At 59.8% G+C, this 26,993-nt stretch overlaps 1 protein-coding gene across 1 annotated transcript; it reads left to right on the top strand.

The window, feature by feature from the left end:
- The first annotated feature begins 6,698 nt into the window (after positions 1 to 6,698).
- On the top strand, positions 6,699 to 13,767 carry PVR (PVR cell adhesion molecule). The gene is made up of 6 exons (XM_040976513.1): positions 6,699 to 6,792; positions 8,317 to 8,682; positions 10,282 to 10,596; positions 11,015 to 11,132; positions 12,623 to 12,771; positions 13,337 to 13,767. Exons 1-6 carry the CDS (start codon positions 6,699 to 6,701, stop codon positions 13,765 to 13,767), a joined length of 1,473 nt encoding a protein of 490 aa, XP_040832447.1.
- Positions 13,768 to 26,993: the final 13,226 nt, after the last annotated feature.

The following is a 26,993-nucleotide window of genomic DNA, read 5'->3' as shown; positions in this document are numbered from 1 at the left end:
CCCGGCCCAGGATCTGGACCCGGGTGCCTGCGTCCCAGCTGCAGCCTTGCACGGGCAGACGCATGCCCTTGGCCTCCGAAGCCACGCAGACCTTCCTGTCTGTGGGCTGTGGGAGGCTCAGGACACACACGCCCTCTGCCTCCCGCCCGGGCTTTACCAAAACCTTCGCTTCACTGATTTTTCTTTCTTCCTTTCGCTTCTCAAGATTTTTAAGAGCAAGAAAGTGAGAGCTGTGTTGTTTGCTGGTTTATTCCCCAGGTGGCTACGGTGGCCACAGCAGGCCTGGTCTGAAGCCAGAAGCCAGGAGCTTCTTCCCAGTCTCCCACGTGGGTACAGGAGCTGTCCTTGGCTGCTTTCCCAGGTATATAAGCAGGGAGCTGGATGGGAAGTGGAGCAGCCGGAACCCAAATCAGTGCTCTTATGGGGTGATGGCACTGCAGACAGTAGCCCATCCCACTGTGCCACAATGCCAGTCTCTGGGCCTTGGTTTCTCTGTATTTATTCCCCCCTCCATCAAACTGGGGAAAGAACAGCACCCACCCTAAACACAGCCAGGAGCATCCCATGAGATTTACAGGAGAGGAGTTTAAAATCAGAGCCTCCCCCCCCCCACACACACACACAGCTACCTGCAATACTGGATCCCATATTGAACCCCTGAATCCCTGTGGGTGACCTGGAGGAAGCTCCTGGCTGTCAGCTTCAGATCAGCCATTGTGGCCATTTAGGGAAAGGGACAGGTAGGTAAAGATCTCTCTCTGCAAAAACTCTAGCTTTCAAATGAAAATAAACAAATCAAGAAAAAAAAAGTGAGCGTGCAGAGAACTATATCATTCATTCTTTCATTCATTCATTCAGCACTAGTGCCTGTCAGCCACGGGCATTCCTGGGGACTGCGTGCTGACCGCTGACCACAGCAGCAGGGACTCAGGCCCCTGGTGCTCAGCCCCGTGCAGCGGGGAGCTGGGGACAGACCTGGAGTTGTCAGAACTGGGGTGCTGACCCCACCCAGAGGCCCAGGAGGGCTTCCTGGAGTAGGAGTCCACCCAATCCTCAGCATAGCTAGGTCTGCAGAGTGCAGAGTTCACTAAAACGACCCTTTGCCCAAAACCCTGAGAAGTGGTCGCTACTGCTGTGCCCACCCCACATAGGAGGTCACACAGCCCTGGGCTCGGCAAGCTGCAAGGCCACAGTGCCCACAGGGGGAACTTGACAGCCCGCTGCTGTGGCCAGGCCCGCACTGCCTCACCAGCACAGGACAGCGAGCCTCCACACCTGGCCCTGCCGCTCCAGGAGCACGCAGCCTTGACACGCAGACACGCACACGCAGACGCCACACGTGTGCCCCCGCCGTGTCCGGGTCCCAGCCCACCCTCCTGCCCTCTTCCATCTAAAGCAGGGCTGGGAAGATGCCGCCAGAGCCCAACCACCCCTGGGGACTCACAGCATGGACGTGGAACGATTCCAGTTCTTTGCGTTTTCTTTTTTAAATGATTTTTTTTAAAGGTAGGGCTATTTTTTAGAGTTGCAGGCAGAGAGGGCGATGGAGGGAGGATGTACCTGCTAGCTCACTCCACAGAGAGCAGCAGCAGCAGGAGCAGCAGGGAGGCCTCCTCCGGGGCTCCCAGGAAGGTGCAGGGGTTCTGGGCTCTTCTGTTGCTTCTGCAGGTGCGGTAGCTGGGAGCTGGATCGGAAGTGCAACTGCCAGGATTCAAATTAGTGGCCATATGAGGTGCCAGCACGGCAGGTGGTGGCTTACCCCCTTGTACTATGACACTGGACCTTGGGACCTTGGAAGTCTGTCTGATAAAACTGCTGTCACCTTGCCCTTTGGGGACCCAGACAAACTCCCCAAGCCTCATGAGATGAAACACAGTCATTAAGATGAGCTGGGGGGCAGCGGGGAAGGCGGCTGTGGGGGAGGGTCAGTGGGGGAGGAGGCAATGGGGGAGGGACAGTGGGGGAGGGCGTGGGGGAGGAGGCAGTGAGGGAGGCAGTGGGGAGGGCAGTGGGGGAGGATGTGGGGGAGGGGCAGTGGGGAGGGCAGTGGGGGGACTGGGGGGCAGCAGCGCTGGGCCAGCCCTGAAAGGTCCCTTAGCTCCTTCTTGGAGTGTCAGTGCTTCTTCGTTGTTGCTATGCTGTCACTTGGTGGCTATTTCAGCATGATAAACCAGACCCCGAGAGACCCAGCCGACTCAGAAGGGAAAAAGCAAAGTGTGGAATGCAAAGAGCCACGGTGAGGGCACGTGGGTCAGAGGAAGGGTGAAAGAGAAAGGATGTGAGTGGCGCCCTGAGAAGGTGGTTAAGACTCAACAAGCAGGGCCCGGTGTGGTAGACTAGTGGCTCAAGTCCTTGCCTTGCACGCACCGGGATCCCATATGGGCACCAGTTCTAATCTCAGCAGCCCCACTTCCCTTCCAGCTCCCTGCTTGTGGCCTGGGAAAACAGTCAAGGACGTTCCACAGCCGTGGGACCCTGTACCTGTGTGGGAGACCTGAAAGAGGCTCCAGGCTCCTGGCTTCAGATTAGCTCAGGTCCAGCTGTTGTGGCTGCTTGGGGAATGAATCAACAGATGGAAGATCTTCCTCTCTGTCTTTCTTCCTCTCTGTATAACTGACTTTCTAATTAAAATAAAATGAATCTTTAAAAAAAAAAGAAGCTCTCAGCTCCCTCTCAGTGAGGCCATTAGGGGAGTGAACTAGCAAAAGGGTTATAAATATATAATATATTATATATAATAGTATATTAATCTATTATATTGTAAACAATATACTTTTATATATAATAATGCAATATTACATGATTATGCATATTGCATTATATGTATGATAATATGATATGTCATATATCTAACTCTGCCTTTAAATTAAATCTAAAAATGCAATTAAAATTTACTTAGTTTTTTGAAAGCCAGAGTAACACATAGCTAGGTCTGGCCAGGCCAAGCCAGGAGCCAGGAGCCAAGAGCCTCCTCCAGGTCCCAGGCCATCCTCTGCTGCTTCTTCAGCCCATCAGCAGAGAGCTGGATGGGAAGTGGAGCAGCTGGGACTTGAACCAACACCCCAAGGGGATGTCGGGATGGCAGGCAGAGGCTTCACCTACAGTTCTAGTTGCAATACTGACTACCCAGCCTGGAGCAGACACAAAACTGGCTCCTTCTATGGTCAACGTGCCAGGGCCCGTGTGTCAGCAGGAAGTTTCATGAGCCAACTTCTCCCCTCGGTGGCCTGGCAGACCAAGCCACCACCCTGACACGTAAACCCAGAGCCAGTGGGTGAAGGGGAAACCCCTGAACCCGGTTCTTCTCCAGCGCTCACGGCTTCCCAGGTCTCAGTCACGTCCAGGAATCCAGCAGGGTCGGCCACGGTCGGCAGCAGGAAGCAGCGTCTCCAGCCATGGTCTTTCTCAAGAAAGTTCAAGTACACTTAGGCTAGCCACAGCCCACCTTCGTCTGCTAAACCTCTCCTCCGACCTCAAGGCACACGGACTCTTCCCACTCATGGAGGGGCGCCCCCACCCCCAGAACTGGCATAGCCACCTCAGCCCATCGTCCCCGAGGAAGTCACCCCTTGGCACGGAGGCTCTCAGACCTGTCACTGTCTCCTGACCTGAGGCGCAGTTCTGCGTCTAGTGGCTGAGTCTCCCATGCCGGGCTCTCTGAAAGAGGAGGGGTCCCACGAGGGACCATCCAGCTCCTAGACCTAACCCAACCATCCCTTCTCCCATCATCCGGGCACCTGGCAAGACGCTTCCTGCAGCCATTCAGCAGCAGGGACCCAGATCCTGCTGATTCTATGTTTTGGCCCAAGAATATTGGCCATCAGCGCTCCCCACACACCTGCTGAGCCTCACCTCCTTCTGGCCTCTTGACCCTTGACCCTGACTTGACCATCCCTGACCAACAGCCTGAGTGCTTGGCGCAGCATCGCCCAGCACCAGGGACTGAATGGCAATTTCAGGCTCACGCCATCTGCTTCTCACCAAGCAGTCAGGGACCAGCGGGTGAGGAGGGTGCCCAACTATGAAGCCCCAGGAAGGGCGGGGCAGCCCCCGGTCAGCCAGAAGGCAGAGGCAGGCCTGGGAAGTGGGGAAAGGCCCACGGTGACGTCATGGTCCCTGGAAGAGCATCAGTACAGGTTCCCAGTGCGGAAATCACTGGGCAGAATGGGGATGTGGGAAAACTCAGAGATTTCCAAGTGTGTGCCCCGCGATTCCATTCAGAAATCCCTGCTGCGCGCGCAGGGAGGCAGGCCGGCAGCCGAGCTGCTCCAGGGTACCCAACAGAGGCATGGGGGGCAGAGCACCCCACCAGGTGAAATACAAAGGGCCCCTACAAGCAGGGAAGGCGCAGAACCAGGGGCTCCCCGAGCAGGGGCGTGGCGGGAGACTCCGGGAGGCCCTGGCACGTGTGGCAACACGGGGAAGCTGGAAGCCAGCCGGCTCCTCAGAGGCACTTAGGCAATGGCTCTGGGTCTCTCTCTCTCTCTCCTGCCTCCCTCCTCCTCCTCTCTCCCCATGCCACCATACATAACCCCACCAGCCTGCAGCCCTACACACTCCTAATGTAACATCTATTTCTCTCCAGGAGAACCTGGCCTTCCCAAAGGCACTAATTTATTTATTTATTTATTTGTTTGTTTGTTTGTTTATATTTCCTTATTGGGCCGGTGCAGTAGCCTAGCAGCTAAAGTCTTCATATTGCATGCGCCGGTTCTAATCCCAGTGGCCCCACTTCCCATCCAGCTTCCTGCCTGGGAAGGCAGTAGGGGACAGACCAAAACATTGGGACCCTGCACCTGCCTAGAAGACCTAGAAGAAGCTCCTGGCTCCTGGCTTCAAATTGGCTCAGCTCCAGCCATTGCAGCCACTTGGCGAGTGAATCAGAGGATGGAAGATGATCTTCTCTGTCTCTGCTTCTCTCTGTATATCTGCCTTTCCAATAAAAATAAATAAATCTTTTCTTTAAAAAAAAACCGAAGATTTCCTTATTGAATCCCAAGGCAGAGTCACGCGGTCAGCGATGTGGCACAGTGTGTTTAGCTGCTGTCTATACTGCCAGCACCCAGTTCAAGTCCCAGCTGCTCCACTTCCCATCCAGCTCCCTGCTGTGGCCTGGGAAGGCAGCAGAGGATGGCCCAAAGCTTTGGGACCCGCACCCACGTGGGAGACCTGGAAGAGGCTCCTGTCTTCAGCCTAATCCACTGCTGGCCACGTGGCTCTCTAGGGAGTGAAGCCACCTTTTCTCTCTCTCTGTTACTGTGCCTTTCTCATAAATCTGTTTAACAAATTTTTAAGATTTATTTTATTTTTATTGCAAAGTCAGACACAGAGAGGAGAGACAGAGAGGAAGATCCCAAGGCTTTGGGCCGTCCTCGACTCCTTTCCCAGGCCACAAGCAGGAGCCAAATGGGAAGCAGGGGTGCCTGGATTAAAACTAGCACCCATATGGGATCCTAGTGCGTTCAAGGGGAGGACTTTAGCCACTATGCCATCTTGCCAGGCTCAAAATAATCAATTTAAAAAGAAGCTGACAGTTCTTCCGTCTATTGGTTTACTGCCCAAACGGCCCTAACACAGCCAGCAGCTCCACTCGGGTCTCCCACGTGGGTGCAGGTTTCCCAAGCACTTGGGCCGCCCTCTGCTGCTTTCCCAGGCGTGTTAGCAGGGAGCTACTTGGGAAGTGGAGCAGCCGGGACTTGAACTGGACTCCATATGGGATGCTGGCTCCCCCACACTGCAGTTTCACGCACAGCGCCAGCGCACACAGGGAGAGCTGCTTCGCGTCCGTCATTTGCTGCTGTCTGTCCCAGCCTACCCAGAATGCCACTGGTTCCCGGCGGTATGTGTTGTCTGATGAACACGATGACCAGGGCAAAGCTAGACTAATGGCCATTGTCACGGCAGGGGCTGCCCACTGACGTGCAAACCTTCTTCTGGGAACTGCAGTAAAGCATTTTCGTCTGGGGTCCTGCATGATGGCTCAACAGCTAAATCCACACCTTGCAAGAGCAGGCATCCCCTCTGCGTGCCAGTTCGTGTCCTGGCTGCTCCACTTCCCATCCAGCTCCCTGCTTGTGGCCTGGGAAAGCAGTGGAGAACGGCCCAAAGCCTTGGGACCCTGCACCTGTGTGAGACCTGGAAGAAGCTCCTGGCTTTGGATCAGCTCAGCTCCAGCTGTTATGGCCATTTGGCAGGTGAACCAGCAGAGGTCTAAGAGGCTTTCTGTCTCTCCTCCTCTCCACAAATACAATCTGCCTTTCCAATAAAAATAATCAAAGAAAACCTTTTTTTAAAAAAGCACTTTCCTGTTTGAACCTCCCAAACCGCCCTGGGAAGTTATTGCTATCCACACACCCGTTTCTCAGTTGAGAAAGCAAATCTCCCAGGAGGGGGGGAAATAAATTCGCGCATTCTGGAAGCCCGGGATTCCCCGGACTGCAAGGCCGGAGGGCGGCAGGAGCGCTGGGCGAAGGGGTGTGCCTGCAAAGCACCGCCCCAGGAGCCCACAGCCGGGCTCGCGGAAGTGAGGGCGGGGCGCTTATCGGTGCGCAAGCAATATTCCGCGCCCAGCAAGGCGGGGCTTAATCTGGACGGTTTCTCTCGAGCCGAAGGAGCAGAAGCCCTCCAGGGAACCGGAGCAAGAGGAGCAGAAACCACCGGCGCGTAAGAGGAGCAGAAACCTCCCCGGGGACGGCGGCATGGCGCGAGCCGTGGCCTCCAGGCCGCAGTGGCCGCGATGGGCGCGGTGGGCGTGGTGGCTGCTGGCGCTGTCCTGCTGCACGCTGAGCACCGGTGAGTGACCCCAAGGTCCCCGAGGGCTGCTGAGGCCACTGCGCTGCAGCCCACCTGCTCCCTCGGGCCCGGGTGGGGTGGCCGGGATCGAGGTGGGGGTGCGCCGCGGGACTAAAGGGGGACGGGACGGCGTTGGGGTGTTCGGAGCGCCGCGGAACCCGCGCGCTCAGCGGCCGCCTCAGATACTTGGTGAAGTTTAGGAAAGCCCTTTAGGGGCCCTTTCCGAACGGGGATAAAAAAAAGTCAGGCTGGGATAGTCTCACTTCTCACCCGCCGGGAAGACGGAGATGGCAAAGCGAAAAGAGTTGGCTGCGAGCCCGAAAGTCTGATCACTTGGCCATCTAGCCATCCCATTTATACATTCATTCATAGACAGTCTCCGCGCTCCACCACACGGGTTTTACTGCCCGACGGAGGGGGTGGGAAGAATTGCAAATCCAAACTGCACATCCTTGGAGAAGCTAAGTGAGTGTCTGTTTGGGGCGAGAATGGAGTCAAGTCTGGGGAAGCCGCCGGAGAGCGGGAGAGGTGACTCACGGAACGCTCAGGGCCTCTCCAAGAGGAAGTGAACTGGGCTTGGAGCTGGGGAATGAACCCCCGACCCAGAACCCCTCCCTGGATGATACAGTTCTTGGCTGTGGGACAGCCGGCAGAGTCGCTGACTGAAGTCACCAGTGCCAGTGCTTGGGGCTAGAGCTGGTGCGGGAAGCTGGCCCTCCGCCCAGGAAACTGGGGAGACCCTCCCTGGGAAGGGGGAAAGAGGGAGCAGGGTCCTCAGGTCTGAGCCCCGCCGCCCCGGTAGGCAGCCTATCCTAGGACGGAGCTGAGGAAGCACCTGTCAGATAGGGAGGGGCGGACTGGGCACCCAGCCTGCACTCAGACCCGACCTGAGCCAAGTATGCATGGGGTATGAGTCCCCCATGTCGCCATCACACCCTCCCCACCCCCGGGTCCCCCGTCTCCTAGCTGAAGGGCTTCCTGGGTGTGGAACTGCATCCACAGCCGCCCCTGAGGTCCTGAGGAGGTGCACAGGATGGACTCACTGGCCCACAAGCTCGCGCGGGGCAGGGAGTGGTTAGGGCTGGAGTTCAGAGAGCTTAACCCTTTCCACACCTGCTCCAGGACCTTAATTAAGAAGGTGCCACCTGAGGCGTTTGAATGTTCCCGAGGGCTGACACGTGTCCCTGGCCGGGGTCTCACATTCGATGCCGTTGCAGGAGCGGGCTCGCGTACTTAGCTACCACTGAAATCTCACAGGAGCTTAAAAAAATCAGTGGCTGTGAGATCCAGAAAGAACAGCAATAGCAGGAAATACAGTCATCAGAGCTACCCTGCAGCACATGACGGCTTACACCTCCCACTCACATACCGCAATTCCACCTGGTTCCCCATTCCCTGGGGGCCCCAGGCCCCACGCGTGCAGGTACAAGCCTCGGGCGCCCTTGCTTCTGGATGCGTTCTGGGGGTGCGCGTCTCACTGGCACTCCCCTTTTCCCCCTCACCCCTGCTCTGCTTCTTCCCCAGCCTCCACAGGGATCAAGACCAGCGCCGTGCAGGCGTCCGAGCTGGTGCAGGGCTTCCTGGGTGACACCGTGGTGCTGCCTTGTTCCCAGCCTCTGGAGGCGGACACGCATCTCACCCAGGTGACCTGGATGCGACATGAGCCGGACGGGGATGTCCTCAACATTGCCGTATGGCACTCTTCCCGGGGCGCCAGCGTGTCAGACTCTGAACGGGTGAAGTTCGTGGCCTCCAAGCCCGGTGTGGAAGTGTGGAACGCGTCACTGCTGCTGTCTGAGCTGCGCGCTGTGGACGAAGCTAATTACACCTGCCAATTTGCCAGGTTCCCTCAGGGCAGCAAAAGCGAGCGCATCGGGCTTCGGGTGCTGGGTGAGCAGCAGGGAGCTGGGGCGGATAGGGGCATCCTGCGGGAGGCAGCCCTGCTCCCAGGCCAGTGGTGGGTCCTGTTTGTTTCGGGGGGGCCTCCTCTGAACTGCGTATGGGGACCATGGTCCCATCCCAAGCCTTCAGCATGAAGTGCGTGCACGCAGGGACCCGGCAGAGATGGAGAGCGCAGAAACAGAACCAACTGGAAAGCCAGGGATCCTGGATCCCCCAGGCCGGCTCAGGGGTTCATTCTCCCCCCACGCAGAGTGTGGCCGGCCCCTCCTCGCCTCCTGCAGGACTTGGGGCTGTGGGGACCCTCACTCTCTGAGCATCCAGGAGACTTGTCACTATGAAATGTCAGGACTGGAGGTCTTCTCTCTTTTATTCTGGATGGCTGCCAGTGCAGCTCTGGGGCTGAGCTGGTGGCACTGCGGGACCCTGTGTAAGGGGCAGAGGCCCTGTTCCCGGAGCCCTCCTGTGGCTGGCCTGGTGATTCCTTCCAAGGCAGGAAGTCCACACCCACCCAGGTCCTCAGGAAGGATTCTTTTTTTTTTTTTTTTTCCATTGGGTCAGATCTTGGCATCCTTGCTGTGCATCCCCACCCCACCCCAGACCTACCCAGCCTCCCACCCCTCACATTCCTGTTTGGTGCCCAGTAACTGCTGAGTTACCACTTCATCCAAGGCCAGGCCAGGGCTGTGAGAGCCATAAGTCTCTCCAAGCCTGCAGGAAAGGAGCTTGGCAGGCTCCGAGTGCTAGCAGGTGTGCACGGGGCCCCGGAGTAGGGCTCCCCCGGCTGTCCCAGGGAAGCTAGAGTTTTATGGATTGGGGGTGACCAGGAGACCGTGACAGTGAGACAAAGGAAGGAGAAGTGGGCGGTGGGCCGTGGTGACAAGGGGGGAAGGAAGTGAGGGATGCAGGACCCAGAAAACAGCCCAGGCTGCTGCTGCTGGAGAGTCCAGCTCTGCAGTGGGGTTTGGGGTTCGAGTCCCGGCTACTCTGCCTCCCATCCAGCTCCCTGCTAATGCCCTTGAGAAAGCAGCAGAGGATGACCCAAGGCCATGGGCCCCCGTACCCACATGGCTTTGACCTGGTCCAACTCCAGCCATCGTGGTTATTTGGGGAGTGAACCAGCATGTGGAAGATTCTTTAACTCCACCTTCCAAATGCATAAACTAAATCTTAAACATCGAGAGAACAAGATGAAACTCCAGCTCTTCCCTTTGCTGGTTCACTCCCTAAATGGCCCCAACAGCCAGGGGTGGGACAGGTGCCTGGAATTCCATCCGGGTCTCCCACGTGGGTGCTGGAACCCAAGCCCTTGAGCCATCTTCCCAGGCCTTCATCAGAGAGCTGGATTGGAAGCAGAGCAGCTGGGGCTCAAACCACGGAGACTCTGCAGGATGCCAGCACTGCAGGCGTGGGCTTAACATGCTGCACCGCGAGGCTAGTCCACCTGCATCCCGCACTGCCCGTGACCCCATCATCGGAGTGGCTCGAGGCTGGGATGTGAACCCTTCCTGATCCCTTCCCTGCCGCCGGGGGCCTGGGGGCCTGACCTCATGGCAGATGGGAGCCGTAACTGTCTCTGTGTCTCCACAGCCACGCCCCAGAACAAAATTGAGGCCCTGGAAACGCCGCCCAGCCTGCCCCCAGGAAAACGTGTGGCTGTGGCTCGCTGCATGTCCCACGGGGGCCGCCCGCCCAGCCGGATCAACTGGACCTTCCCCGCCGCCCTGAATGCCACCACAGACAACAGGATCCCGACATCAGGACTAGAGCTGGGCACGACCAATGTCACCAGCTACCTCGTGCTGGTGCCCTCCAGCCAGGCGGACGGTCAGAACGTCACCTGCGTCGTGCAGCATGACAGCTTCAGGGAGCCTGTCCTGCTGACCAAGACCCTGACCGTGCACTGTGAGTGGAACCCCGGCCAGGCCGCCTGCCGCCCACCCTGTGCTCTATGCTGGCTCTCCTGGCTAGGACGCCTACACACCTCCAGCCCCGTGGTCTACACCGGCTCCCTGGCTCACAAACAGCACTGAGCGGCCGCATAGGCCACGGCCAACAGCGCTGCTCCCCGGCTCCCCGAGAACCGTGCACACAGTTCCCCCCAACACACACACACTCTGACGCTGCCCGCTCCCCTGCACAGGCCAGGTCAGCTGTCTACACGCGTCCCTCAGTCGTCCCTGCCCGGCGCAGCGTCCCAGGCCCCCCTCCCCACACCGAACCTCCGGTCGCAGTCTACACTGGCCACCCCGCCCCGCAGGCCTCTCCCTCTCCTGCACCCCAAGCACCTCTGAGACTCTGAGTCCATCTCCTGTACCCCCAGACCCCCCGGAGGTCTCCATCTCTGGCTATGATGACAACTGGTACTTGGGCAGACGTAATGTCACCCTCCGCTGTGAGGTCCGCAGCAACCCTGCGCCCACGGGCTATAACTGGAGCACGTGAGTCCTGTCAGAGGGCGGGGCTGGGCGGAGCTGGGTGTGAGGGAGGAGGGGCTTGCTGGACCCCTGGGTGTGAGGGAGGAGGGGCTGGACCCCTGGGTGTGAGGGAGGAGGGGCTGCACCCCTGGGTGTGAGGGAGGAGGGGCTGCACCCCTGGGTGTGAGGGAGGAGGCAGATGTGGGCTGGGACTGCAGGCTGTGCAGCAGTGGAGTGGTTAGTCCCGGCACTGCCCTGGGCCCCTGCGTCAGCTCCTCCCTGCACACGGTCGGTTGCCCTGGTCGCCCTGCCCCGAGTAAAGTCCAGCCCCACCCCAGCCCGTCTCCGCTGTTGCTGCAGTCTTACATTCCAGACCTCCGGCCTCTGAGCTCTCAGGTGCAGCCTGCTCAGTCACCTCACACAGGGTGGCTACTGTCCCCTCCGCTCAGTGCTCCCCCCATGACCCCCCCACACACACACACTGCCAAGTCCTACTGAGGCTGGAGCTCAAAGAGCCTGGCCTAGGGATCCACGCATTTCCATCACTCATCCGGGCCTTTCCCCTTGCACACAGGTGTCAATGTGCTGGGTCACTGCTCAGACGGCGGCAACAGCCAGGGCTGGGCCAGGCTGTGGGAGCAACAGCGATGGATGGGTGGGGGGCAGTGAAGGAGGGTGGTCAGGGCTACTTGGATGGGTGGGTGGGCGGGCGCAGTGAAGGAGGGTGGTCAGGGATGCTTGGGTGGGTGGGTGAGTGGGCGCAGTGAAGGAGGGTGGTCAGGGCTGCTTGGGTGGGTGGGTGAGTGGGCGCAGTGAAGGAGGGTGGTCGGGGCTGCTTGGGTGGGTGGGCACAGTGAAGGAGGGTGGTCGGGGCTGCTTGGGTGGGCGGGCGCAGTGAAGGAGGGTGGTCAGGGCTGCTTGGGTGGGTGGGTGGGCGCAGTGAAGGACGGTGGTCGGGGTAATGGGAGTCTGAGCAGAGAGGAGGGGCATGAGCTGACTTCAGGTTCTCGCGCGCCCTCTTGTGGCCATGGCGAGATCAGACAAGGAGGCGCTCAGGAAGGTGGGGAGCCGGCTTGGTCCAGGTCAGGGTTGGGGCGCTGCAGAGGCTGGGGGCTCCCATGTGGCTGTGAGAGGTGGTGGGTGCTGGGCTGGCTTGTGAGTCTTAGGCCGCTAGTGGCTGTCAGGGCGGCACTGACTGCACTAACAGCTTTCTTCTAGACTTGAAAGGCATGTCTTCCATCCACTGGTTCACGCCCCAGGTCCTCGGGCATCTGCTCTCCCTGCCTTTCCATGTGTTGCCCTAGCTTAGTTCCTTTTGCTTTTGTGCACCTTACAAGAAACGGAGTAATGTGGGACGTGGCTTTCAGTGGAAAGTGGCAGCACCTCGTGGGCCTGCAGGCTGGCACTGCCCACGGGTGCTGAGGCAAGCCCCTTAGGACTCTGACCTCATGAGCCTCCGGGGAAGACCACTCCTCATGCCAACCCTAACCCCCTCTCTCTCTGGCTCCCTCCAGGACCACGGGGCCCCTGCCACCCTCCGCTGTGGCCCAGGGCCCCTTGCTTATGATCTTGGAAGTGAATGAGACCGCTAACCAGACGTTTGTCTGCCAAGCCACTAATTCCCAAGGAACTGGCAGCGGAGAGCTGACCCCGCAGCTCAGAGGTGAGTGGCTCCCCAAGCGGCCAGAGGCAGAGGAGGAGGCCATGGGCTCCCCTGCCGGCGGGGGGGGGTCTGTGTGTGGAGCCACCAGATGCCATGTGCCCCCATCCTGTCCCCAGGGCCTCTCAGTAGAAGGGTCAGCTCCAACCCCCCATCCACCGTCTGGACACACCCCCCTCTGAGTCCCTTCCAAGGGTCTTGGGCAGAACTCATTCACCTGCAGCTGACAGAAGCACAGCTCAAGGTGTCCAAGCAAGGTCAAGATAAAGTAAAATAGAAGCGCCTTGAGGTACCGGCAGATCCAGCTGCCACAGCCACCACGGGCTCACAGCTCACTGGCCCAACGTGGGCCAGAGCCCGGCTCCAGGAACCAATCACAGCAGCCAGGAGGTTGGGACGTTCTGTTTAGCCAGGGCTGAGTCGGAAACTCATCCCAGAACCCGAGAGCCCAGGGAGGTCCACCCCAACCATCGAGACCGCTGCGGGGAGGCAGCTTCCTAGAGAAAACGCGGGTGCCCGTCCCCAGAGGCCTCCTCACCCCGACACACGTGCCCTCTTTGCCGTCCAGCAACCCCATCTAAGGACCAGTCCGGTGGCATCGGCACCATCATCGGCGGCAGCATCGGCGGCATCGGCGGCATCATCTTGATCCTGGCCTTCATCGTGTACTGGAAATGCAGATCTTCCCGTGAGTCCCTCCTTTCCCGTGCACCCCCATCCTGTGCAGCCTCAGCGTACCATGGGGTTCCACCATTTCCCAGGAAACCACGCAAAACCCACTGTTGCACTGATTCATTTTCCACAGAGCCGGGGTGTGGGGTGGAAGGGAGACCACGCGGGGTCAAGAACTCGGGCTTGTTACTCGGGGTTGGTGAGCAGGTGCACACCCAGCGCCAGCCTCTTGCAGTTCACCCGGAGAGGGAGCCCCGCAAAGAAGTGGCGCGAGCTGGCGGCCCAAGCCCCGCATCGGGCCAGGGCGGGGTCTGCTGCATCGGGTGAGGGTACCACATCCTGCCTCAGAATGCCCGGGTGCGAAGCCCGGCTCTGCTCTCAACGGAGCTTCCTGCGAATGGGCTGCCCTGGGAGGCAGCACGTGACCACAGTTCAAGTCCTCGGGCCCTGCCGGCTGTTCTCCTGGGGGACGCTGACGAGCTCCTGGTTCCCCACTCTGACCTTGGGGAGTGAGCAAGTAGCCGTGCGTGTGTGTGTGTGTGTGTGTGTGTGTGTGTGTGTGTGTGTGTGTGTGCGTGTTTCACTCCCCAGATGCCTGTAGCTGCCACAACAGGGCCAGGCTAAAGGCAGGAGCTGGGGGGCTCCGTCTGGGATGGCCCCGTGGATGGCAGAAACCCAAGGACTCGAGCCTCCGCTGCGGCTGTCACCAAGGCTTTCACACCCGTGGGAGAGCTGAGGAGGCCGAGACAGCGAGGTGACGTCCCAGGGCTGAGGTCAACGGCTCCCAAAGCACAGACACGGCATCTGAAGTGCATCGCGAGGCGTCGGCCCAACCCCTGCTTATAGATATGAGGGTGCCGACACCTTCATCGGAGCCCCACCTCTCTGACGCGTGTGACGGGGAGTGGTACCCATATGAGAGTCCCTGCCTCTCAGTCACTTAGGGGCCCTGGCCCCACACTGGCAGGGATGGGGGGCAGGCTTCCTGGTGCAGCCTCTCCCACCTGACCAAGTCTCTTTCTGTGCCCGCAGGTGGCACCCAGTCTTCCGCCAATGGGGTGAGTGCCCAGGAGAAGTGGGGGTGGATCAGTCCAAAGCCCGGGCCCCCCGGGTTGAGGCGGGGTCCCTATAACCCCATCTCCCTCCAGGGCCTCGAGCCCCAGTTAGGAATCAGCATTTTAAGTAAACACCCTCTCCTGACCCCACCCACCTATGTGACCCCAACCCTGGCTGTGGGACAGCAGGATAGACAAAGCTGGGCCTCTGCTGGACCCCGGGGGGGGGGGGATCTCATCTGGTTTCCTTTGCCAGGGCCCACCCCCACCCCCCCCCACCCCTCGCCGGTTAACACAGTGTCCCCTTTCTAGGATGTCCGTTACAGCCCCGCGGAGACGACCGAAATCAGCCTACAGAGCCTGAGCCCGGGGGCGTCCCCGCCTGCACCGCAGCAGTGATGAGGACAGAGCCCCCTCCCCTCGGGACACACCCCATCCCCCATGGGATCTCAGGGATTTGCATAGTGCAACACCATGGCATTATGATGTGAAAATGCAGCTCTCTGAGGCCGCAGGTGGGCTGCTACCAGCTCCGCCCACAGCCTGCAAGCTCCGCCCACGGTCCCAGGCTCCGCCCACAGCCTCCAGCAGCCCATCAAGGTCATGGTCCAGGACAGCTCCGGACGGCCACTGCTGCAACTGGGATCCACCAGAGCCCCAGCTCACCCCGCTGGGGCCAGCTGCTACCTGCGCCCCCTCCCAGGGCAGTGGTGCAGACCACCGTGACTGTGAGCGCCCCACCACTGGGCCATCCCCTGACTCGCACGTGCTCCGTGTTTCCTGGGAGTCTCCAGGGTAACAGATCCTGAGTCAATCCCAAGCCCAGACCCCCCTCCCGCTGCAGCCCGATTCCCCTGCGATCCCCCCACTGCCCGCCTCCTCCCGCCCCAAGCTGCTGCCCAGGGGGCCGGTGTGTGCCCTGGGGGACAGGGAAGGTGCCAACCCGGGGGGGGGGGGTGCCAGCTCCCAGCTACTTTCCATTTATTTATTTTTCTATTCTTTAATTGAAACAATTTTTCCATGAGCTGCTTCACTCCTCAAATGGCTGCAACAGCCACTGGGGGGTGTGCCAAGTGGACACTAGGAGTGAGAAGGCTCCAGACGGGTCGCCCACAAGGGTCGCCCAAGCACTCAGCTGCTCTCCCAGGTGTGTCAGCAGGAATCCGGATATAGGGCACACCGGCACCACCAGCAGTATTTCACCCGCTGCCCCACAGTGGGCAGGACACCGTCCCCCAGGCCCCTCTGGGCGGCACCTGGCCCCTGAATGCTGCCATGCTGGGGGAGGGGCGGTCTGTGCTGTAATTTAGCCCTCTCAATGTAGTTACCACAGCACGGTCCATCCACGGTCACCCTGCACACAGCCAGGCATAGACTGTGGCCCCCTGGACCTTGGGAGGGGTCGTTTCTTCTTAGAGATTTATTTATGTTACTGGAGAATCGGTTACGGAGAAACAGCAGATGGGGGGTCTTCCATCTGCTGCTTCATTCCCCAAATGGCCACAACAGCTAGAGTTTGTTGTTGTCTGAAGCCAGGTCTCCCACGTGGGTGCAGGAGCCCAAGGCCCTAGGCCAACCTCCTCTACTTTCCCAGGTCACAAGCAGGGAGCTGGATAGAAAGTGGAGCAGCCAGGACTCGAACTGGTGCCCTTATGGGATGCTGACCCTGCAAGCAGAGGATTAGCCGGCTAAGCCACCATGTCGGCGCCCAGGGATGGGTCTTGTACATACCCCACGCAGTAGCTGGGGTTGAAATGCCTGTCCTGGGGAAGGGGTGAGGAGTTTCCTGTGAGGCACGGCGGCTCCTACTGCATGGGAGAGGCTGGGATCTCAACCATTGGCTATGCCTGTGCAGCTGCAGGCTAACTTGGGCTAACAGAAGGAGGCACTGACCCAGGAATCCCACCCCGACGGACACCTTGGGGGGAGGGAGGGCAGGGTCTGAATGCCCAGGGCAGCAGCCCGTGGGTGGGAGGCACAGCGTGTCCATCTGCAGCTGCCGGTCCCACGGCAAAGAATAATGCAACCATCACCTGGGGGAGGAGAATGGAACAGGCAAATCCATGGAGGCAGTGAACACGGCCTGGCGGAAGCAGCAGCCAATCAATGGGTGGTAGGCAAATGTTCTAGAATGTTCCAGAACCTGGAATGTTCTCGAATCAGATGACAGTGCTTGTCACTCAACACTACAAAATGGCCACTGGAATTATGCACTTGAAAATGAAGGAGCAGGGGCCCGGCAGCGTGGCCTAGCAGCTAAAGTCCTCGCCTTGAACACGCTGGGATCCCATATGGGCACTGGTTCTAATCCCAATAGCTCCACTTCCCATCCAGCTCCCTGCTTGTGGCCTGGGAAAGCAGCAGAGGACGGACCAAAGCCTTGGGACCCTGCACCAGTGTGGGAGACCTGGAGGAAGTTCCTGGCTCCTGGCTCCGGATCAGCTCAGCACCGGCCATTGCGCACACTTGGGGAGTGAATCAGCGGACGGAAGATCTTGGACAGAGTTTTGGGCTGCCCAGGCAGGAAAGCCCAGGACGCGGCTCCTCTGCACTCCCACCCGGGCTCATGTGTATGTGTGTACATGCATGGGCCTCTTGAACAAATCTACAAAAATATAGAGAAATGTAAATTATAGGTATGTTTTGAAAATATACTAAAATGTTTTCAAGGAAAAAAGAAACGATGTGGTTCCTGGTTTGCTGAGAGAATTTTCAAGAATGAGCTGCAATCACAAAGCGAGGGGCTGGGTACATAGAAACATGCCAGGCGGGCATGAGTGCTGAGGCCTGGGCACAGGCGCCACCGGACACCACCACCACCTGCCTGGGCACAGGCACCACCGGACACCACCACCACCTGCCTGGGCACAGGCACCACCGGACACCACCACCACCTGCCTGGGCACAGGCACCACCGGACACCACCACCTGCCTGGAACGGAACACAGGACCTGGCCTGCCGTCCTCCTGGTCCAGCTCTGCTCTGTCCTGCAGCATGCCACGGGGACACCCAGCAGTGGCCCCATACCCGCCATCACATCCAGGCTCTGACCTGGAGGCCACTGCGGCCTGCTCGGCCTGCCCCTTGCCCCTGCCAGGAGGAACCTCCAAGGAAGCCAGCTTCCCCAAAACATCCCCTCGGCTCTCACTGGCCAGCACCCCTCGCCACTCAGCCAATCCCTGCCCAGGAGGATGGGTGGTGTGGGCGGGTCAGAATGAAGACAGACCGACCTTATTCCCAGAGACTGCTTCCAGACAAGTGTCTCAAAGCCAACATTGCCACGTCACCACCTGCAGGCTGGCTCCCCCATGGACACCAGTTCACGTCCCGGATGCTCCACTTCCCATCCAGCTGCCTGCTAATGACTCTGAAAAGGCAGAGGAGGATGGCCCAAGTGCTTGGGCCCCTGCACCCATGTGGGAGACCTGGAACGGGCTCCTGGCTGGCCCAGGCCGCTGAGGCCACTTGGGAGGACCTCACCTCCTATGCAAGAGAGACTCAGCGGATATGGTTGAGTCAGGGGCCCAAGGTGGAAGATGACCCTGGGGGGCCCCTAACCATGACCAGGGTCCTTGAGAGGGACACAGGATGAGTGGTATATAGACAAAGGAAGTGGCTGGCAGGGATGTGTCCTCCGGGCAGCGTCTTGGGGCAGAGCGGCTGGAGGCCCCAGTGGCCACCAAAAGCTTTACTGGAGAAGCAGCGGGGATGCAGCTGCTCCCCACCCCGGCACCGGCACACCATGGCCCCTCACTCCTGCTCCCGATCTCCCGAGACCACGCGAGGGGAACCGTCCTGGCACAGGCTTCCCGCCCAGAACACTCAGCACACGCACACCTTGGCCATCGGGGTCCTCCCAGGTCGCCCGTGGGACTCAGCAGCTGCTCCTAAGCCCCCCAACTTCCATTTGTCCCAGCTAGAGAACCACCGAGCATTAAAAAAAAAAAAAAATCCCAAACGCCCTTGTGGCGAGCTGGGTCCATGTGACAGCCATCACTCACAGGTTATCCCTAGAGGGAGGAGGATCCAGCCTCCTCGTCCTCACCCAGACGGGCAGTGCTGGGTCATGAGGTGCGGGCACAGTCAGGCTGGCGAGAGGAAACAGTCGGCAGGTGCCGCGGCCAGGGTGGATGGCCCTGCTTAAGCTACTGTTATTTGTAGTCTCATTGCATCCAGGACCTTCTAAATCATTGGGAACAAGAATCACCAGGGCAATTTTCTCGGGAGTTCTCTGGGCCTGGCTGTACTCCCCTCCTGTCGGCAGGTGTGACAGGGGCCGGGAGGGTTTGGCCTCACGTGCCACCATCCGGAAACCAGGCAGGGAAACAGAAGAAGCACATGGGCACTTGATTTTCCGTGACTGGTCACTCTACCCAGCTCAGGGCTGGGCGCCTGCCATGCCGGCAGATGGCCAGAAGAGGGAGCCCCTGGGGCACCGTGGACAGTCCATCAGGCGCCTGAGCAGGAATCGAACCAGAGCCCTCAGTCTCCAGCGGCCGAGGCAGGCCTGCCCCACGCCATCTGGTCATTCGCGGTTCCTTCATTCATTCAGCAGGGGCGGGCCCAGGGCGATGGGGGAAGCTGCTGGAAGATAACGTAACAATCCCAGATAATTAGCAGAAACAGCCACAGGATTTGGTCCTGCTTTGCAATAGAGAGGTGTGTCAGTAATTCACCAAGCCAGCGAGCATGTATATATATATTTTTTTTACCTAAAGCTTCACTTATGTGGAAGACAGGACCACTGGTTCACTCCGGGGCTAGAACAAGCTGAGACCAAAAGCCAGGAGCTTCTCCCAGGTCTCCCCCGTGGGCGCAGGGGCCCAAGGACTTGAGCCATTCTCGGCTGCTTTCCCACGTACATGGATCGAAGTGGAGCAGCCAGGATGTGAACTGGCAGCTTAGCCCTAGCTACAAAGCATGTATTGAGCACCTGCTGCGTGCAGCACTGCTCCAGACTCAGGAAGTCAGCGTGGATAAGACAGAGCTGTGTGCCCCCTGGGGAGCTGAGTGCCCAGCGGGACAGAACGTGGCATGCCATGTCCGAGGGGCAGTGATGAGGACGCTGACCTGGCAGAGGTGGACAGATGCCCAGGGGATGCCCCTCGGGAGGGCGGGCCTGACACTCACGGCACCTGAGGACCAGCAACACAAGCGAAAGGGAAAAGGCGGCCACAGAAGAGTTTTATAATTTGCTTATTTTTGTTAGAAAGGCAGAGGCATGCAAAGGAGAGACAGAGAAAGATCCTCCATCTGCTGGTTCACTCCCCAAGTGGCTGCAATGGCCAGAGCTGAGTCAATCTGAAGCCAGGAGCCAGGAACCTCCTCCAGGTCTCCCACACGGGTGCAGGGGGCGTTCCCAAGGCTTTGGGCTGTCCTCAACTGCTTTCCCAGGCCACAAGCAGGAACCTGGAAGGAAGTGGAGCAGCCGGGATACGAACCAGCACCCAAATGGGATTCCAGCGGATGCAAGGTGAGGATTTAACCACTAGGCTACCGTGCTAGGCCCCACAGAAATCTTCAGGTAAGGGACAGGCTCTGGGCAGAAGGGCAGGGTGCTACTGGGACTCCCTTGCCACATATCAGATAGCTCCATGCCCGACTCCGAGTGACGCACACCCGGGGAAGCGGCAGGTAAGGCCATGCCCGACTCCGAGTGACGCACACCCGGGGGAGCGGCAGGTAAGGGAACAGGTACCTGCCATCCACAGGGGCAGGGGAGGACCCAGCCGGAGAGCCACGTCCCTGACTTGGACTTGGCCCAGTGCTGGCTGATGCTGGCACCTGGGGAGTGAACAAACAGCAGAAATCTCTCTCTGTCTTTCAAATGGGTGAAAATAAATACTTCTTTTTTTTTAAAGATTTATTTTTATTATTTTTTTATTGGAAAGGCAGATGTACAGAGAGGAGAGACAGAGAGGAAGATCTTCCATCCGATGATTCACCCCCCAAGTGAGCACAACGGCCGATGCTATGCCGATCCGAAGCCAGGAGCCTCTTCCGGGTCTCCCACGCGGGTGCAGGTTCCCAAAGCTTTGGGCCGTCCTCGACTGCTTTCCCAGGCCACAGGCAGGGAGCTGGAAGGGAAGCGGGGCTGCCGGAATTAGAACCGGCGCCCATATGGGATCCCGGGCGTGCAAGGCGAGGACCTTAACCACTGCGCCACCGTGCCGGGCCCAATAAATACTTCTTTAAGTAGAAACAAGCCCCATGCCCCGCCTGCAGATGAATGCATAAAATGATGTACAATATTGTCCTCCCCAGCTCAGAGAAGCCTCTGCCATGTACGCAGGCCCGCGTGGTGTGCAGGGCCAGGTAAACCAGCGAAGGAAACCAAAGCCTGTGCCAGGGGGTCACAGGATCCGACAGGAGCAAAGCTTGGATGCGAGCCTTCAAGAGGGCATTGCAGCTCATGGGCATCAATGAAGCAGAGTTGAACTCCCGTTGGCCTTGCCGGAGATGGGGAGCGGTGGGGGGAGTCGGGGAGACCATGCACCTGCCACCCCCTGCCAGGGAAATAAGGGAAACGGGGCTGGTGCCCGCAGGACACACACAGAGCTAGGTCAGCAGGGGGCAGCAGAGGACCGCACTGACTCGCCAGTGTCCTTGTCCCGCCGGCTACCCCAGGGCCTCCTCCACCCCGCCCGAGGCCACCACTGCCCAGCGTCCAGAGCCCCCATGCAGCCGCACAAACCTCAAGCACACAAAAGTGCTGTGTGCCTACCCCGCAGCACAGCCCTGGGCAAAGCCCTACCCCGCAGCACAGCCCTGGGCAAAGCCCTACCCCGCAGGCCTAGGACCTTTCCTGAACCCATCCAGGACCCCCCAGATGCCCGTAGTGTTCAGGTTCCCCACCACAGCAGTGGACCCTTGCAAGGGCTGGCTCCCTTGGGACCCGAGCCCACACTCCGAGTCCTATACCTGGTGATCTGTCCAGGCCCCCTCTCGTTCCCCCAGCCTGTGCCACGGGTCCCAAACACACAAGTCCACTCTTCCCACCTCACCCATGGTCAGCTTCCAGCTCTCAGCTCCTGCACGGCACTCGCAGCCCTGCCCACTTCGGTCTCACTGACCAGGGGCCAGCGTGTCTCCCCCACTTGCACTGGGGGCACAGGACCACCCAGGAGGTCCCGGCACTGTCTTGCTCAGGGCAGGGGCCCGGGGCCTGCGTACAAGTGGACGTTCATTCTCAGTGTCCTTCCCTGAGCCCTGCATTCATTTACAGGCCAGTGTTTCCTGAGCAACTCCTGTGCGCCAAGCCCGTGAACTTGGCGCCAGACACAAGCCTCTCCTATTCTTGGTCCTGCCGCCTAACGGGGGAGCCGGCGCGGGCCTCCATCCAGGTGAACAATGGCACCTGCAGCGGGATGCACGCCTGCACAGTCTAGGCGCTGTGCACCTGCTCCCTGTCCACAACCCTCACAGCCTCAGGGGGCCGAGGCATCCACTGCCGCCACAGGGGACCAAGGCCCAGCAAGCGCATGACCATGTCCTGGGTTGGAAGAGCCCCCCCACAGGCACCCAGACTCTCCCCCACAAGTTCCGCCCACTTGGGGGTCACTGTCCCCCCACCCCCAGCCATTGCTCCTTCCTGCACGTCCTGGTGTACCCCTTGGGGTCTCAGGCTCTCAGCTCCCCATTTGACAAAAGAGGAAGTGGCGGTGGCCCGGGGAAGGAAGTGGGCTGGGCTGTGACCAAGACTCAGGATGACTCACGGGGAAAACCCTTGCCTGCCCACTTCAAGCCCTGTGTGTGCCAAAGCTGTGCGGCTCCCGCGGGGTCACAGGGGCAGGGGGCGGGCCTGCCGGGCAGCCGTGTGGACAGGTGCCCCGGCCACCACCCCCCCCAGCCGACACACACACACACACCAGTCTCTTCCCTGAAGGAGACGAGAAGGGAGGTGGGCCTGCGGGCAGCCGTGTGGACAGGTGCCCTGACCATCCCAGCCCCCCAGACACACACACACCAGTCTCTTCCCTTTCCTTAGAGAGAACAAGAAGGGGGCGGGCTGAGGGGGCTGCACTTGAACCTGTGCTGCCTGAGGTCAGGTTCAGGTTCATACTGTGATGAGATGGCATCTGAGGAAAGGGAGAGAAATTGGACACTTTCGGGCCACACCCAAATCCAGAGGACAGGGTGACGAGAACTTGCTAGAACCAGCGGGAGAGCATTGGAACCCAGCGGCCATGGCGGCTCCAGGGCCTCCGGGGGGTCCCCACTGCTTCATCAGAGCTGGCCAACGCACACGATGGGAGGCAGCAGGGGACAGCCCCATCCTAGGACACCTGCTGCCCACCTGGGAGACCTGGCTGGAGCTCCTGGCCTCAGCATAGCGCCGTGGCTGCTGTGGCCAGCATTGAACGAAATCTCTCTCTCTCTCTCTCTCTCTCTCTCTCTCTCTCTCTCTCTCTCTCTCTCTCGGCCTTGTGAATAACCTAAAACACATAATCACCGTGACACTTGTGAGACGGAAATTCAAACCCACAGTCTCGGGGCACGCAAAGAAACTATCGTTTTCTCTGCATGCCACCGATGAGTGTACAAGACGCTGAGGGAGGCCACGCCCGGAGACTCGGGCGCTCCGCTGCAAGGACGCTGGGATCCCAGGATTTGAGGCAAACACAAGCAGCCTTCTGCACAGGCAGCAACCAGCCGGCCGTGACGGGACGCTGTGTGCACTGAACCAGCACGGACGCACACATACACACTCGGGTTATCTGGCATTGTGCATTTCTGCCCATTTTCCAGATGGGATAAGTGAGATCCTGAGACAAGAGAGACTCCCCTGGCCAGGATCCATGCCAAGCACTGCTGGCCTCTTTAGGGCAAGTGGGAGGCTGGAGAGTCCTGGCTCTCTGCTGCTCCCGTCTCCCTCACTCTGTCCCTCTGGTCCGGTGCAGCCCAGCCGCTGAGGCTGATCAACCCAGCTGCCCGCACCCTTCCCAGAGCCGTCCGTCCCCACCCTCCAGCTGACTCGGGGGTTTTTGCACTTCCTAGACCGTATACCAACACCTCCTCCCTATCGCATTGTTTACAACACCCACTCATCTACTTTATAACTACCCCGCCAGAGGAAGGCTGCCCGAGGCCCCATCTCCCCGCACCCCCCAGCTCTGCTCCTGACCCGCCAGTCAGCGCTCAGTCAATATTTGTGCAGGGATCCGATGACTTGGAAAACCCCAGGTGAAAGGGGCCACAGGATGGGGCGGGACGGGGCGGGCTCAGGGATCGGGGCCAAGGGAGTGGCCTGGGGCTGGGTGGGGGAAAGAGGGACCTTACATTGGCTTCTCCGGCTCACCTGCCCGCTCTGGCACGGGAGCCTGAATGTGGGGCGAAGGGCACATGGTAAACCCCAGGCCTCGCCAGGCCAGCCCAGGCAGTGGCACATACGCCCACTGGGGTCCCTGACCACACACCCAGCCCTGCACTGTGGCAAGGAAAGAGCTTCCAACTAGTGGCGGTGCAGAATGAAGGTATTCTTGCATGCCACGCCCCTGCTCTCCCTCCCCCATAGCCATCCCCCAAGACAAGGGTCCGTGCCATGTGGACACAGGCCACGCAGCTGTGGGCCTGGGAGAGACACTGCAGGGAGGGCGGTCAGCACCGTGCCCCAGGGAGGACACAGGCCACCTGCCTCATGCCATGCCTGCTCTGCTTGCCATCCCAGCTGCCTGCCAGGCCCACCCTGGGAGGCACCTGCCTTCCCCATGGGGCACCAGCTTTGGCCAAGCCCTGGCTGTTGTAACCATCTGGGGAGTCACATCAGCTTCGGGGGCTAAATGGTCATTTCGCCTGCTCTGTCAATTCTCAAATACTTCACCAAAAGAGAAAAAGAAATGTAATGTTCTCATCTCCCACGAGGTACCACGGAGCAGGGAAAAGGACCACTTAGCCCCCGAGCTGGTGCAGGAGAGGTGGCATCCTGCATTTCACCCTCCCCCGGGCTCATCGGTACCCTCAGCTCTTCCCGGCTCCGCCACCATGTGGGACAGCGGCCAAGGGGCCCAGGCGGCGGCCTCCCCCGCCACATGCAGCTGGAAGCTCATACCATAACCAGAGGCGACTCCCGTCCCTTCCCATCCAGGCAGCCTACCCAGGCTGCCTACGGGCCTGAAGGGCACCCCCCTCCCCACTGTCCCTTCTCCTCAGCCCATCATGTCTCCAGCATAGCACACCCCTACTCCAAGGCCATGGCACTGCCTGCCTGGACCACCCCCCTCCCCATCACTGTCCCTCATTCAGTCCCAACTCCGGCATCCCCTCCCACCGCGTCTTCCTGCTGCGATCCCTCTATTTGATCCTCCTCAGAGCACTGTCTCCTGCATTTTCCCGAGGTCCCCCGTGTCCTGGAGGCCAGCTCCACGTCTACCCTACTGCTGATGATAACCTCAGCACCATGCCCCATTTTCAGCATGTGACAGGTGCTCAGTCAGCAAGTATCAAACCGTGACTGGACAACAGCTTCCCGCCCTGCCTCATCCATGCCCCATCCGTGCGTGCACCTGCTGTCACCCTCAGAGGGGTCTCCAGGAGGTCGAGACCATGGCCGCCCACCATATACTTCACAGAGGACGCGAGCTCCCTCCACAGCCACTTACTTTCCTTCCCATGCGGCCCAGCAAGCCCCAGCTGGACCAAGGACCCAGGCTCAGGTCCAGGAGCAGGGGCTGGGCAGATGGAAGGTGGGGGCGACCTGGATAGGGTAGCAAGCAGCAAGGTTGGGAGGTCCCACGTGGATGCTAGGGAACCATGACATAGCCACGCACACCAAAAAAAAAAAAAAAAAAAAAAACCTGGTTCTACCCGGGGCCTCTGTCCATCGCCAGGAACCTGGGTCTCAGGGGAGCTCCAGGTGTTTTGTGTCACCCACACCCGGTGTCTGATTCCACAAACATCCTTTGTGCTGGACGCTGTGCCAGGCAGGGCTGGGGACACAGTGGGGACAGCCCAGCCCATCCTCCTGGGGCTCCTGGGACAGCGGCGGAGACAGCCACATCCCTAGACAATGAGAACCCAGGGTGATCGGAGATGGGCCAGAGGGTCCAGAGGGGGCTGGCACCTGGCGATCCAGGAGGGCCTTCTGCACAAGGAATTGGGTCTGCACTAAAACAGAGCCAACAGGGGTGCCAGGTGGAGAGCGAGAGGAGACAGAACAGACAGGAACCCAGGAGGAAGGGGTGCTGCACAAGGCACCTTCAGCTGGGCAGGGTGTTCCTGAGCCACAGCACTGGGGACACTGGGTCCCTGGGGAGCCAGACAGGGGGCAGGAAGAAAGACCCCTGATCTTCCATGTGGAGGTCCAGAGACCAGGGAGGAGTTGAGGGGAAGAGAGGTCTCCTGCAGCAGGTGGGCCTTGGAGAGGTGGTTAAGAGGGAGCCCAGCGCAGAGACCAGGTCCTGGCCAGTCATCCCAGGGATAGCCAGTGGGAGGCGCTCTCCTCTGGGAGAGCTGAGGTCAGCTGAGGACAAGGAGAGTGAGAAGTGCCCAGGGACACGGGGGCGCCTTCCTGAATGTCATCACTGGGACCTGGTCCCAGGACTGGGGGGGGAGCAGGGGGTCAGGGGAGGACAGAGCACGGTGAGTTCAGGTCACAGGTGGCAGGCAAGGGCAGTGGAGTGCGCACACAGCAGTGGGGAGCTGCGGGAGCCAGAACATCCTCCCCTCCCCACCCCTCGCCACCCTGGGGCAGCTGAGGACACGATGCTAGCAGCAGACCAAAGCAGGGCAGGTATGGCCCCCTGCCTGGAAGCAGGCTGCCCTGACCTCAAGGCCCCAGGAGCCAGGGGACATCAAAGCGCAGTCACGGTCATGGGTGGTCACGGTCATGGACGCTCCTTCCTTGCCTGAGAGACGCCTTCCATGCACCCTCACTCCCGTTCACCCTCACTCCCCTCCAAAGTGCCCAGCGTCCTCTCTTGGCTTTGTGCAGCCATCTGGGACGGAAGAGAATCTGCATTTTTTTTTTCTTGTTGACCCCATGAATGCCAGCCCTGCCCGCTGGTGCACCGAGTCCGTCACCTGCTTCCCCAGGTGCCGGCAGGGCTGTACACATCGTATCTGTCCAGCGGGCGTGTGGCTGACTGGGCACCGACCCTGTGCTAAGCATTTCCCTAAGCACCTCCCAAGAGCACTCACTGACCCACAGTGGCGCCCACCGGGTCACTGTGGGGCATTCCTCTCGGGACGCCCTGGGGCGGCAAAAATCGGAGACCATTCCTGTCCCTTCTATTGGGAGGGGAACGATGGAGCCAAGTGCAGGGAGGGCCTGGGCATCGAACACAGGAATGTCCCCCTCCCCAGCCTGCATGCCAGGGACCCCAACTCCAGCAGCCCCGGGCCAGCTGCCTCCTGGGGCGCCTGCGGCAGGAAGCACGCCATCTGCATGTTCCAGGGTCATACACTGGCGATGCCGGCAGGGAGCTGTCCCCAGCCCCGTTTTAGCCAAATGCACGGTCAAGGTCAGACTCGGTCCTGGAGGTTGGGATGACTCGGGAGAC

The sequence above is a fragment of the Ochotona curzoniae genome, unplaced genomic scaffold (assembly GCF_017591425.1).
Source record: "Ochotona curzoniae isolate NIBS_2020 unplaced genomic scaffold, NIBS_Ocur_1.0 contig_2699, whole genome shotgun sequence".
NCBI classification, from domain to species: Eukaryota; Metazoa; Chordata; class Mammalia; order Lagomorpha; family Ochotonidae; genus Ochotona; species Ochotona curzoniae.
The sequence above is the reverse complement of the archived record's forward strand: the minus strand, read 5'-3'. Positions and strand labels throughout refer to the sequence as shown.

Excerpts from the sequence above, each read along its gene's own strand:
- PVR (XM_040976513.1), top strand. The coding sequence starts at position 6,699 with ATGGCGCGAGCCGTGGCCTCCAGGCCGCAGTGGCCGCGATGGGCGCGG. Across the intron at positions 8,683-10,281 it reads CATCGGGCTTCGGGTGCTGG|CCACGCCCCAGAACAAAATT; the intron begins GTGAGCAGCAGG and ends GTGTCTCCACAG. Across the intron at positions 10,597-11,014 it reads CAAGACCCTGACCGTGCACT|ACCCCCCGGAGGTCTCCATC; the intron begins GTGAGTGGAACC and ends CTGTACCCCCAG.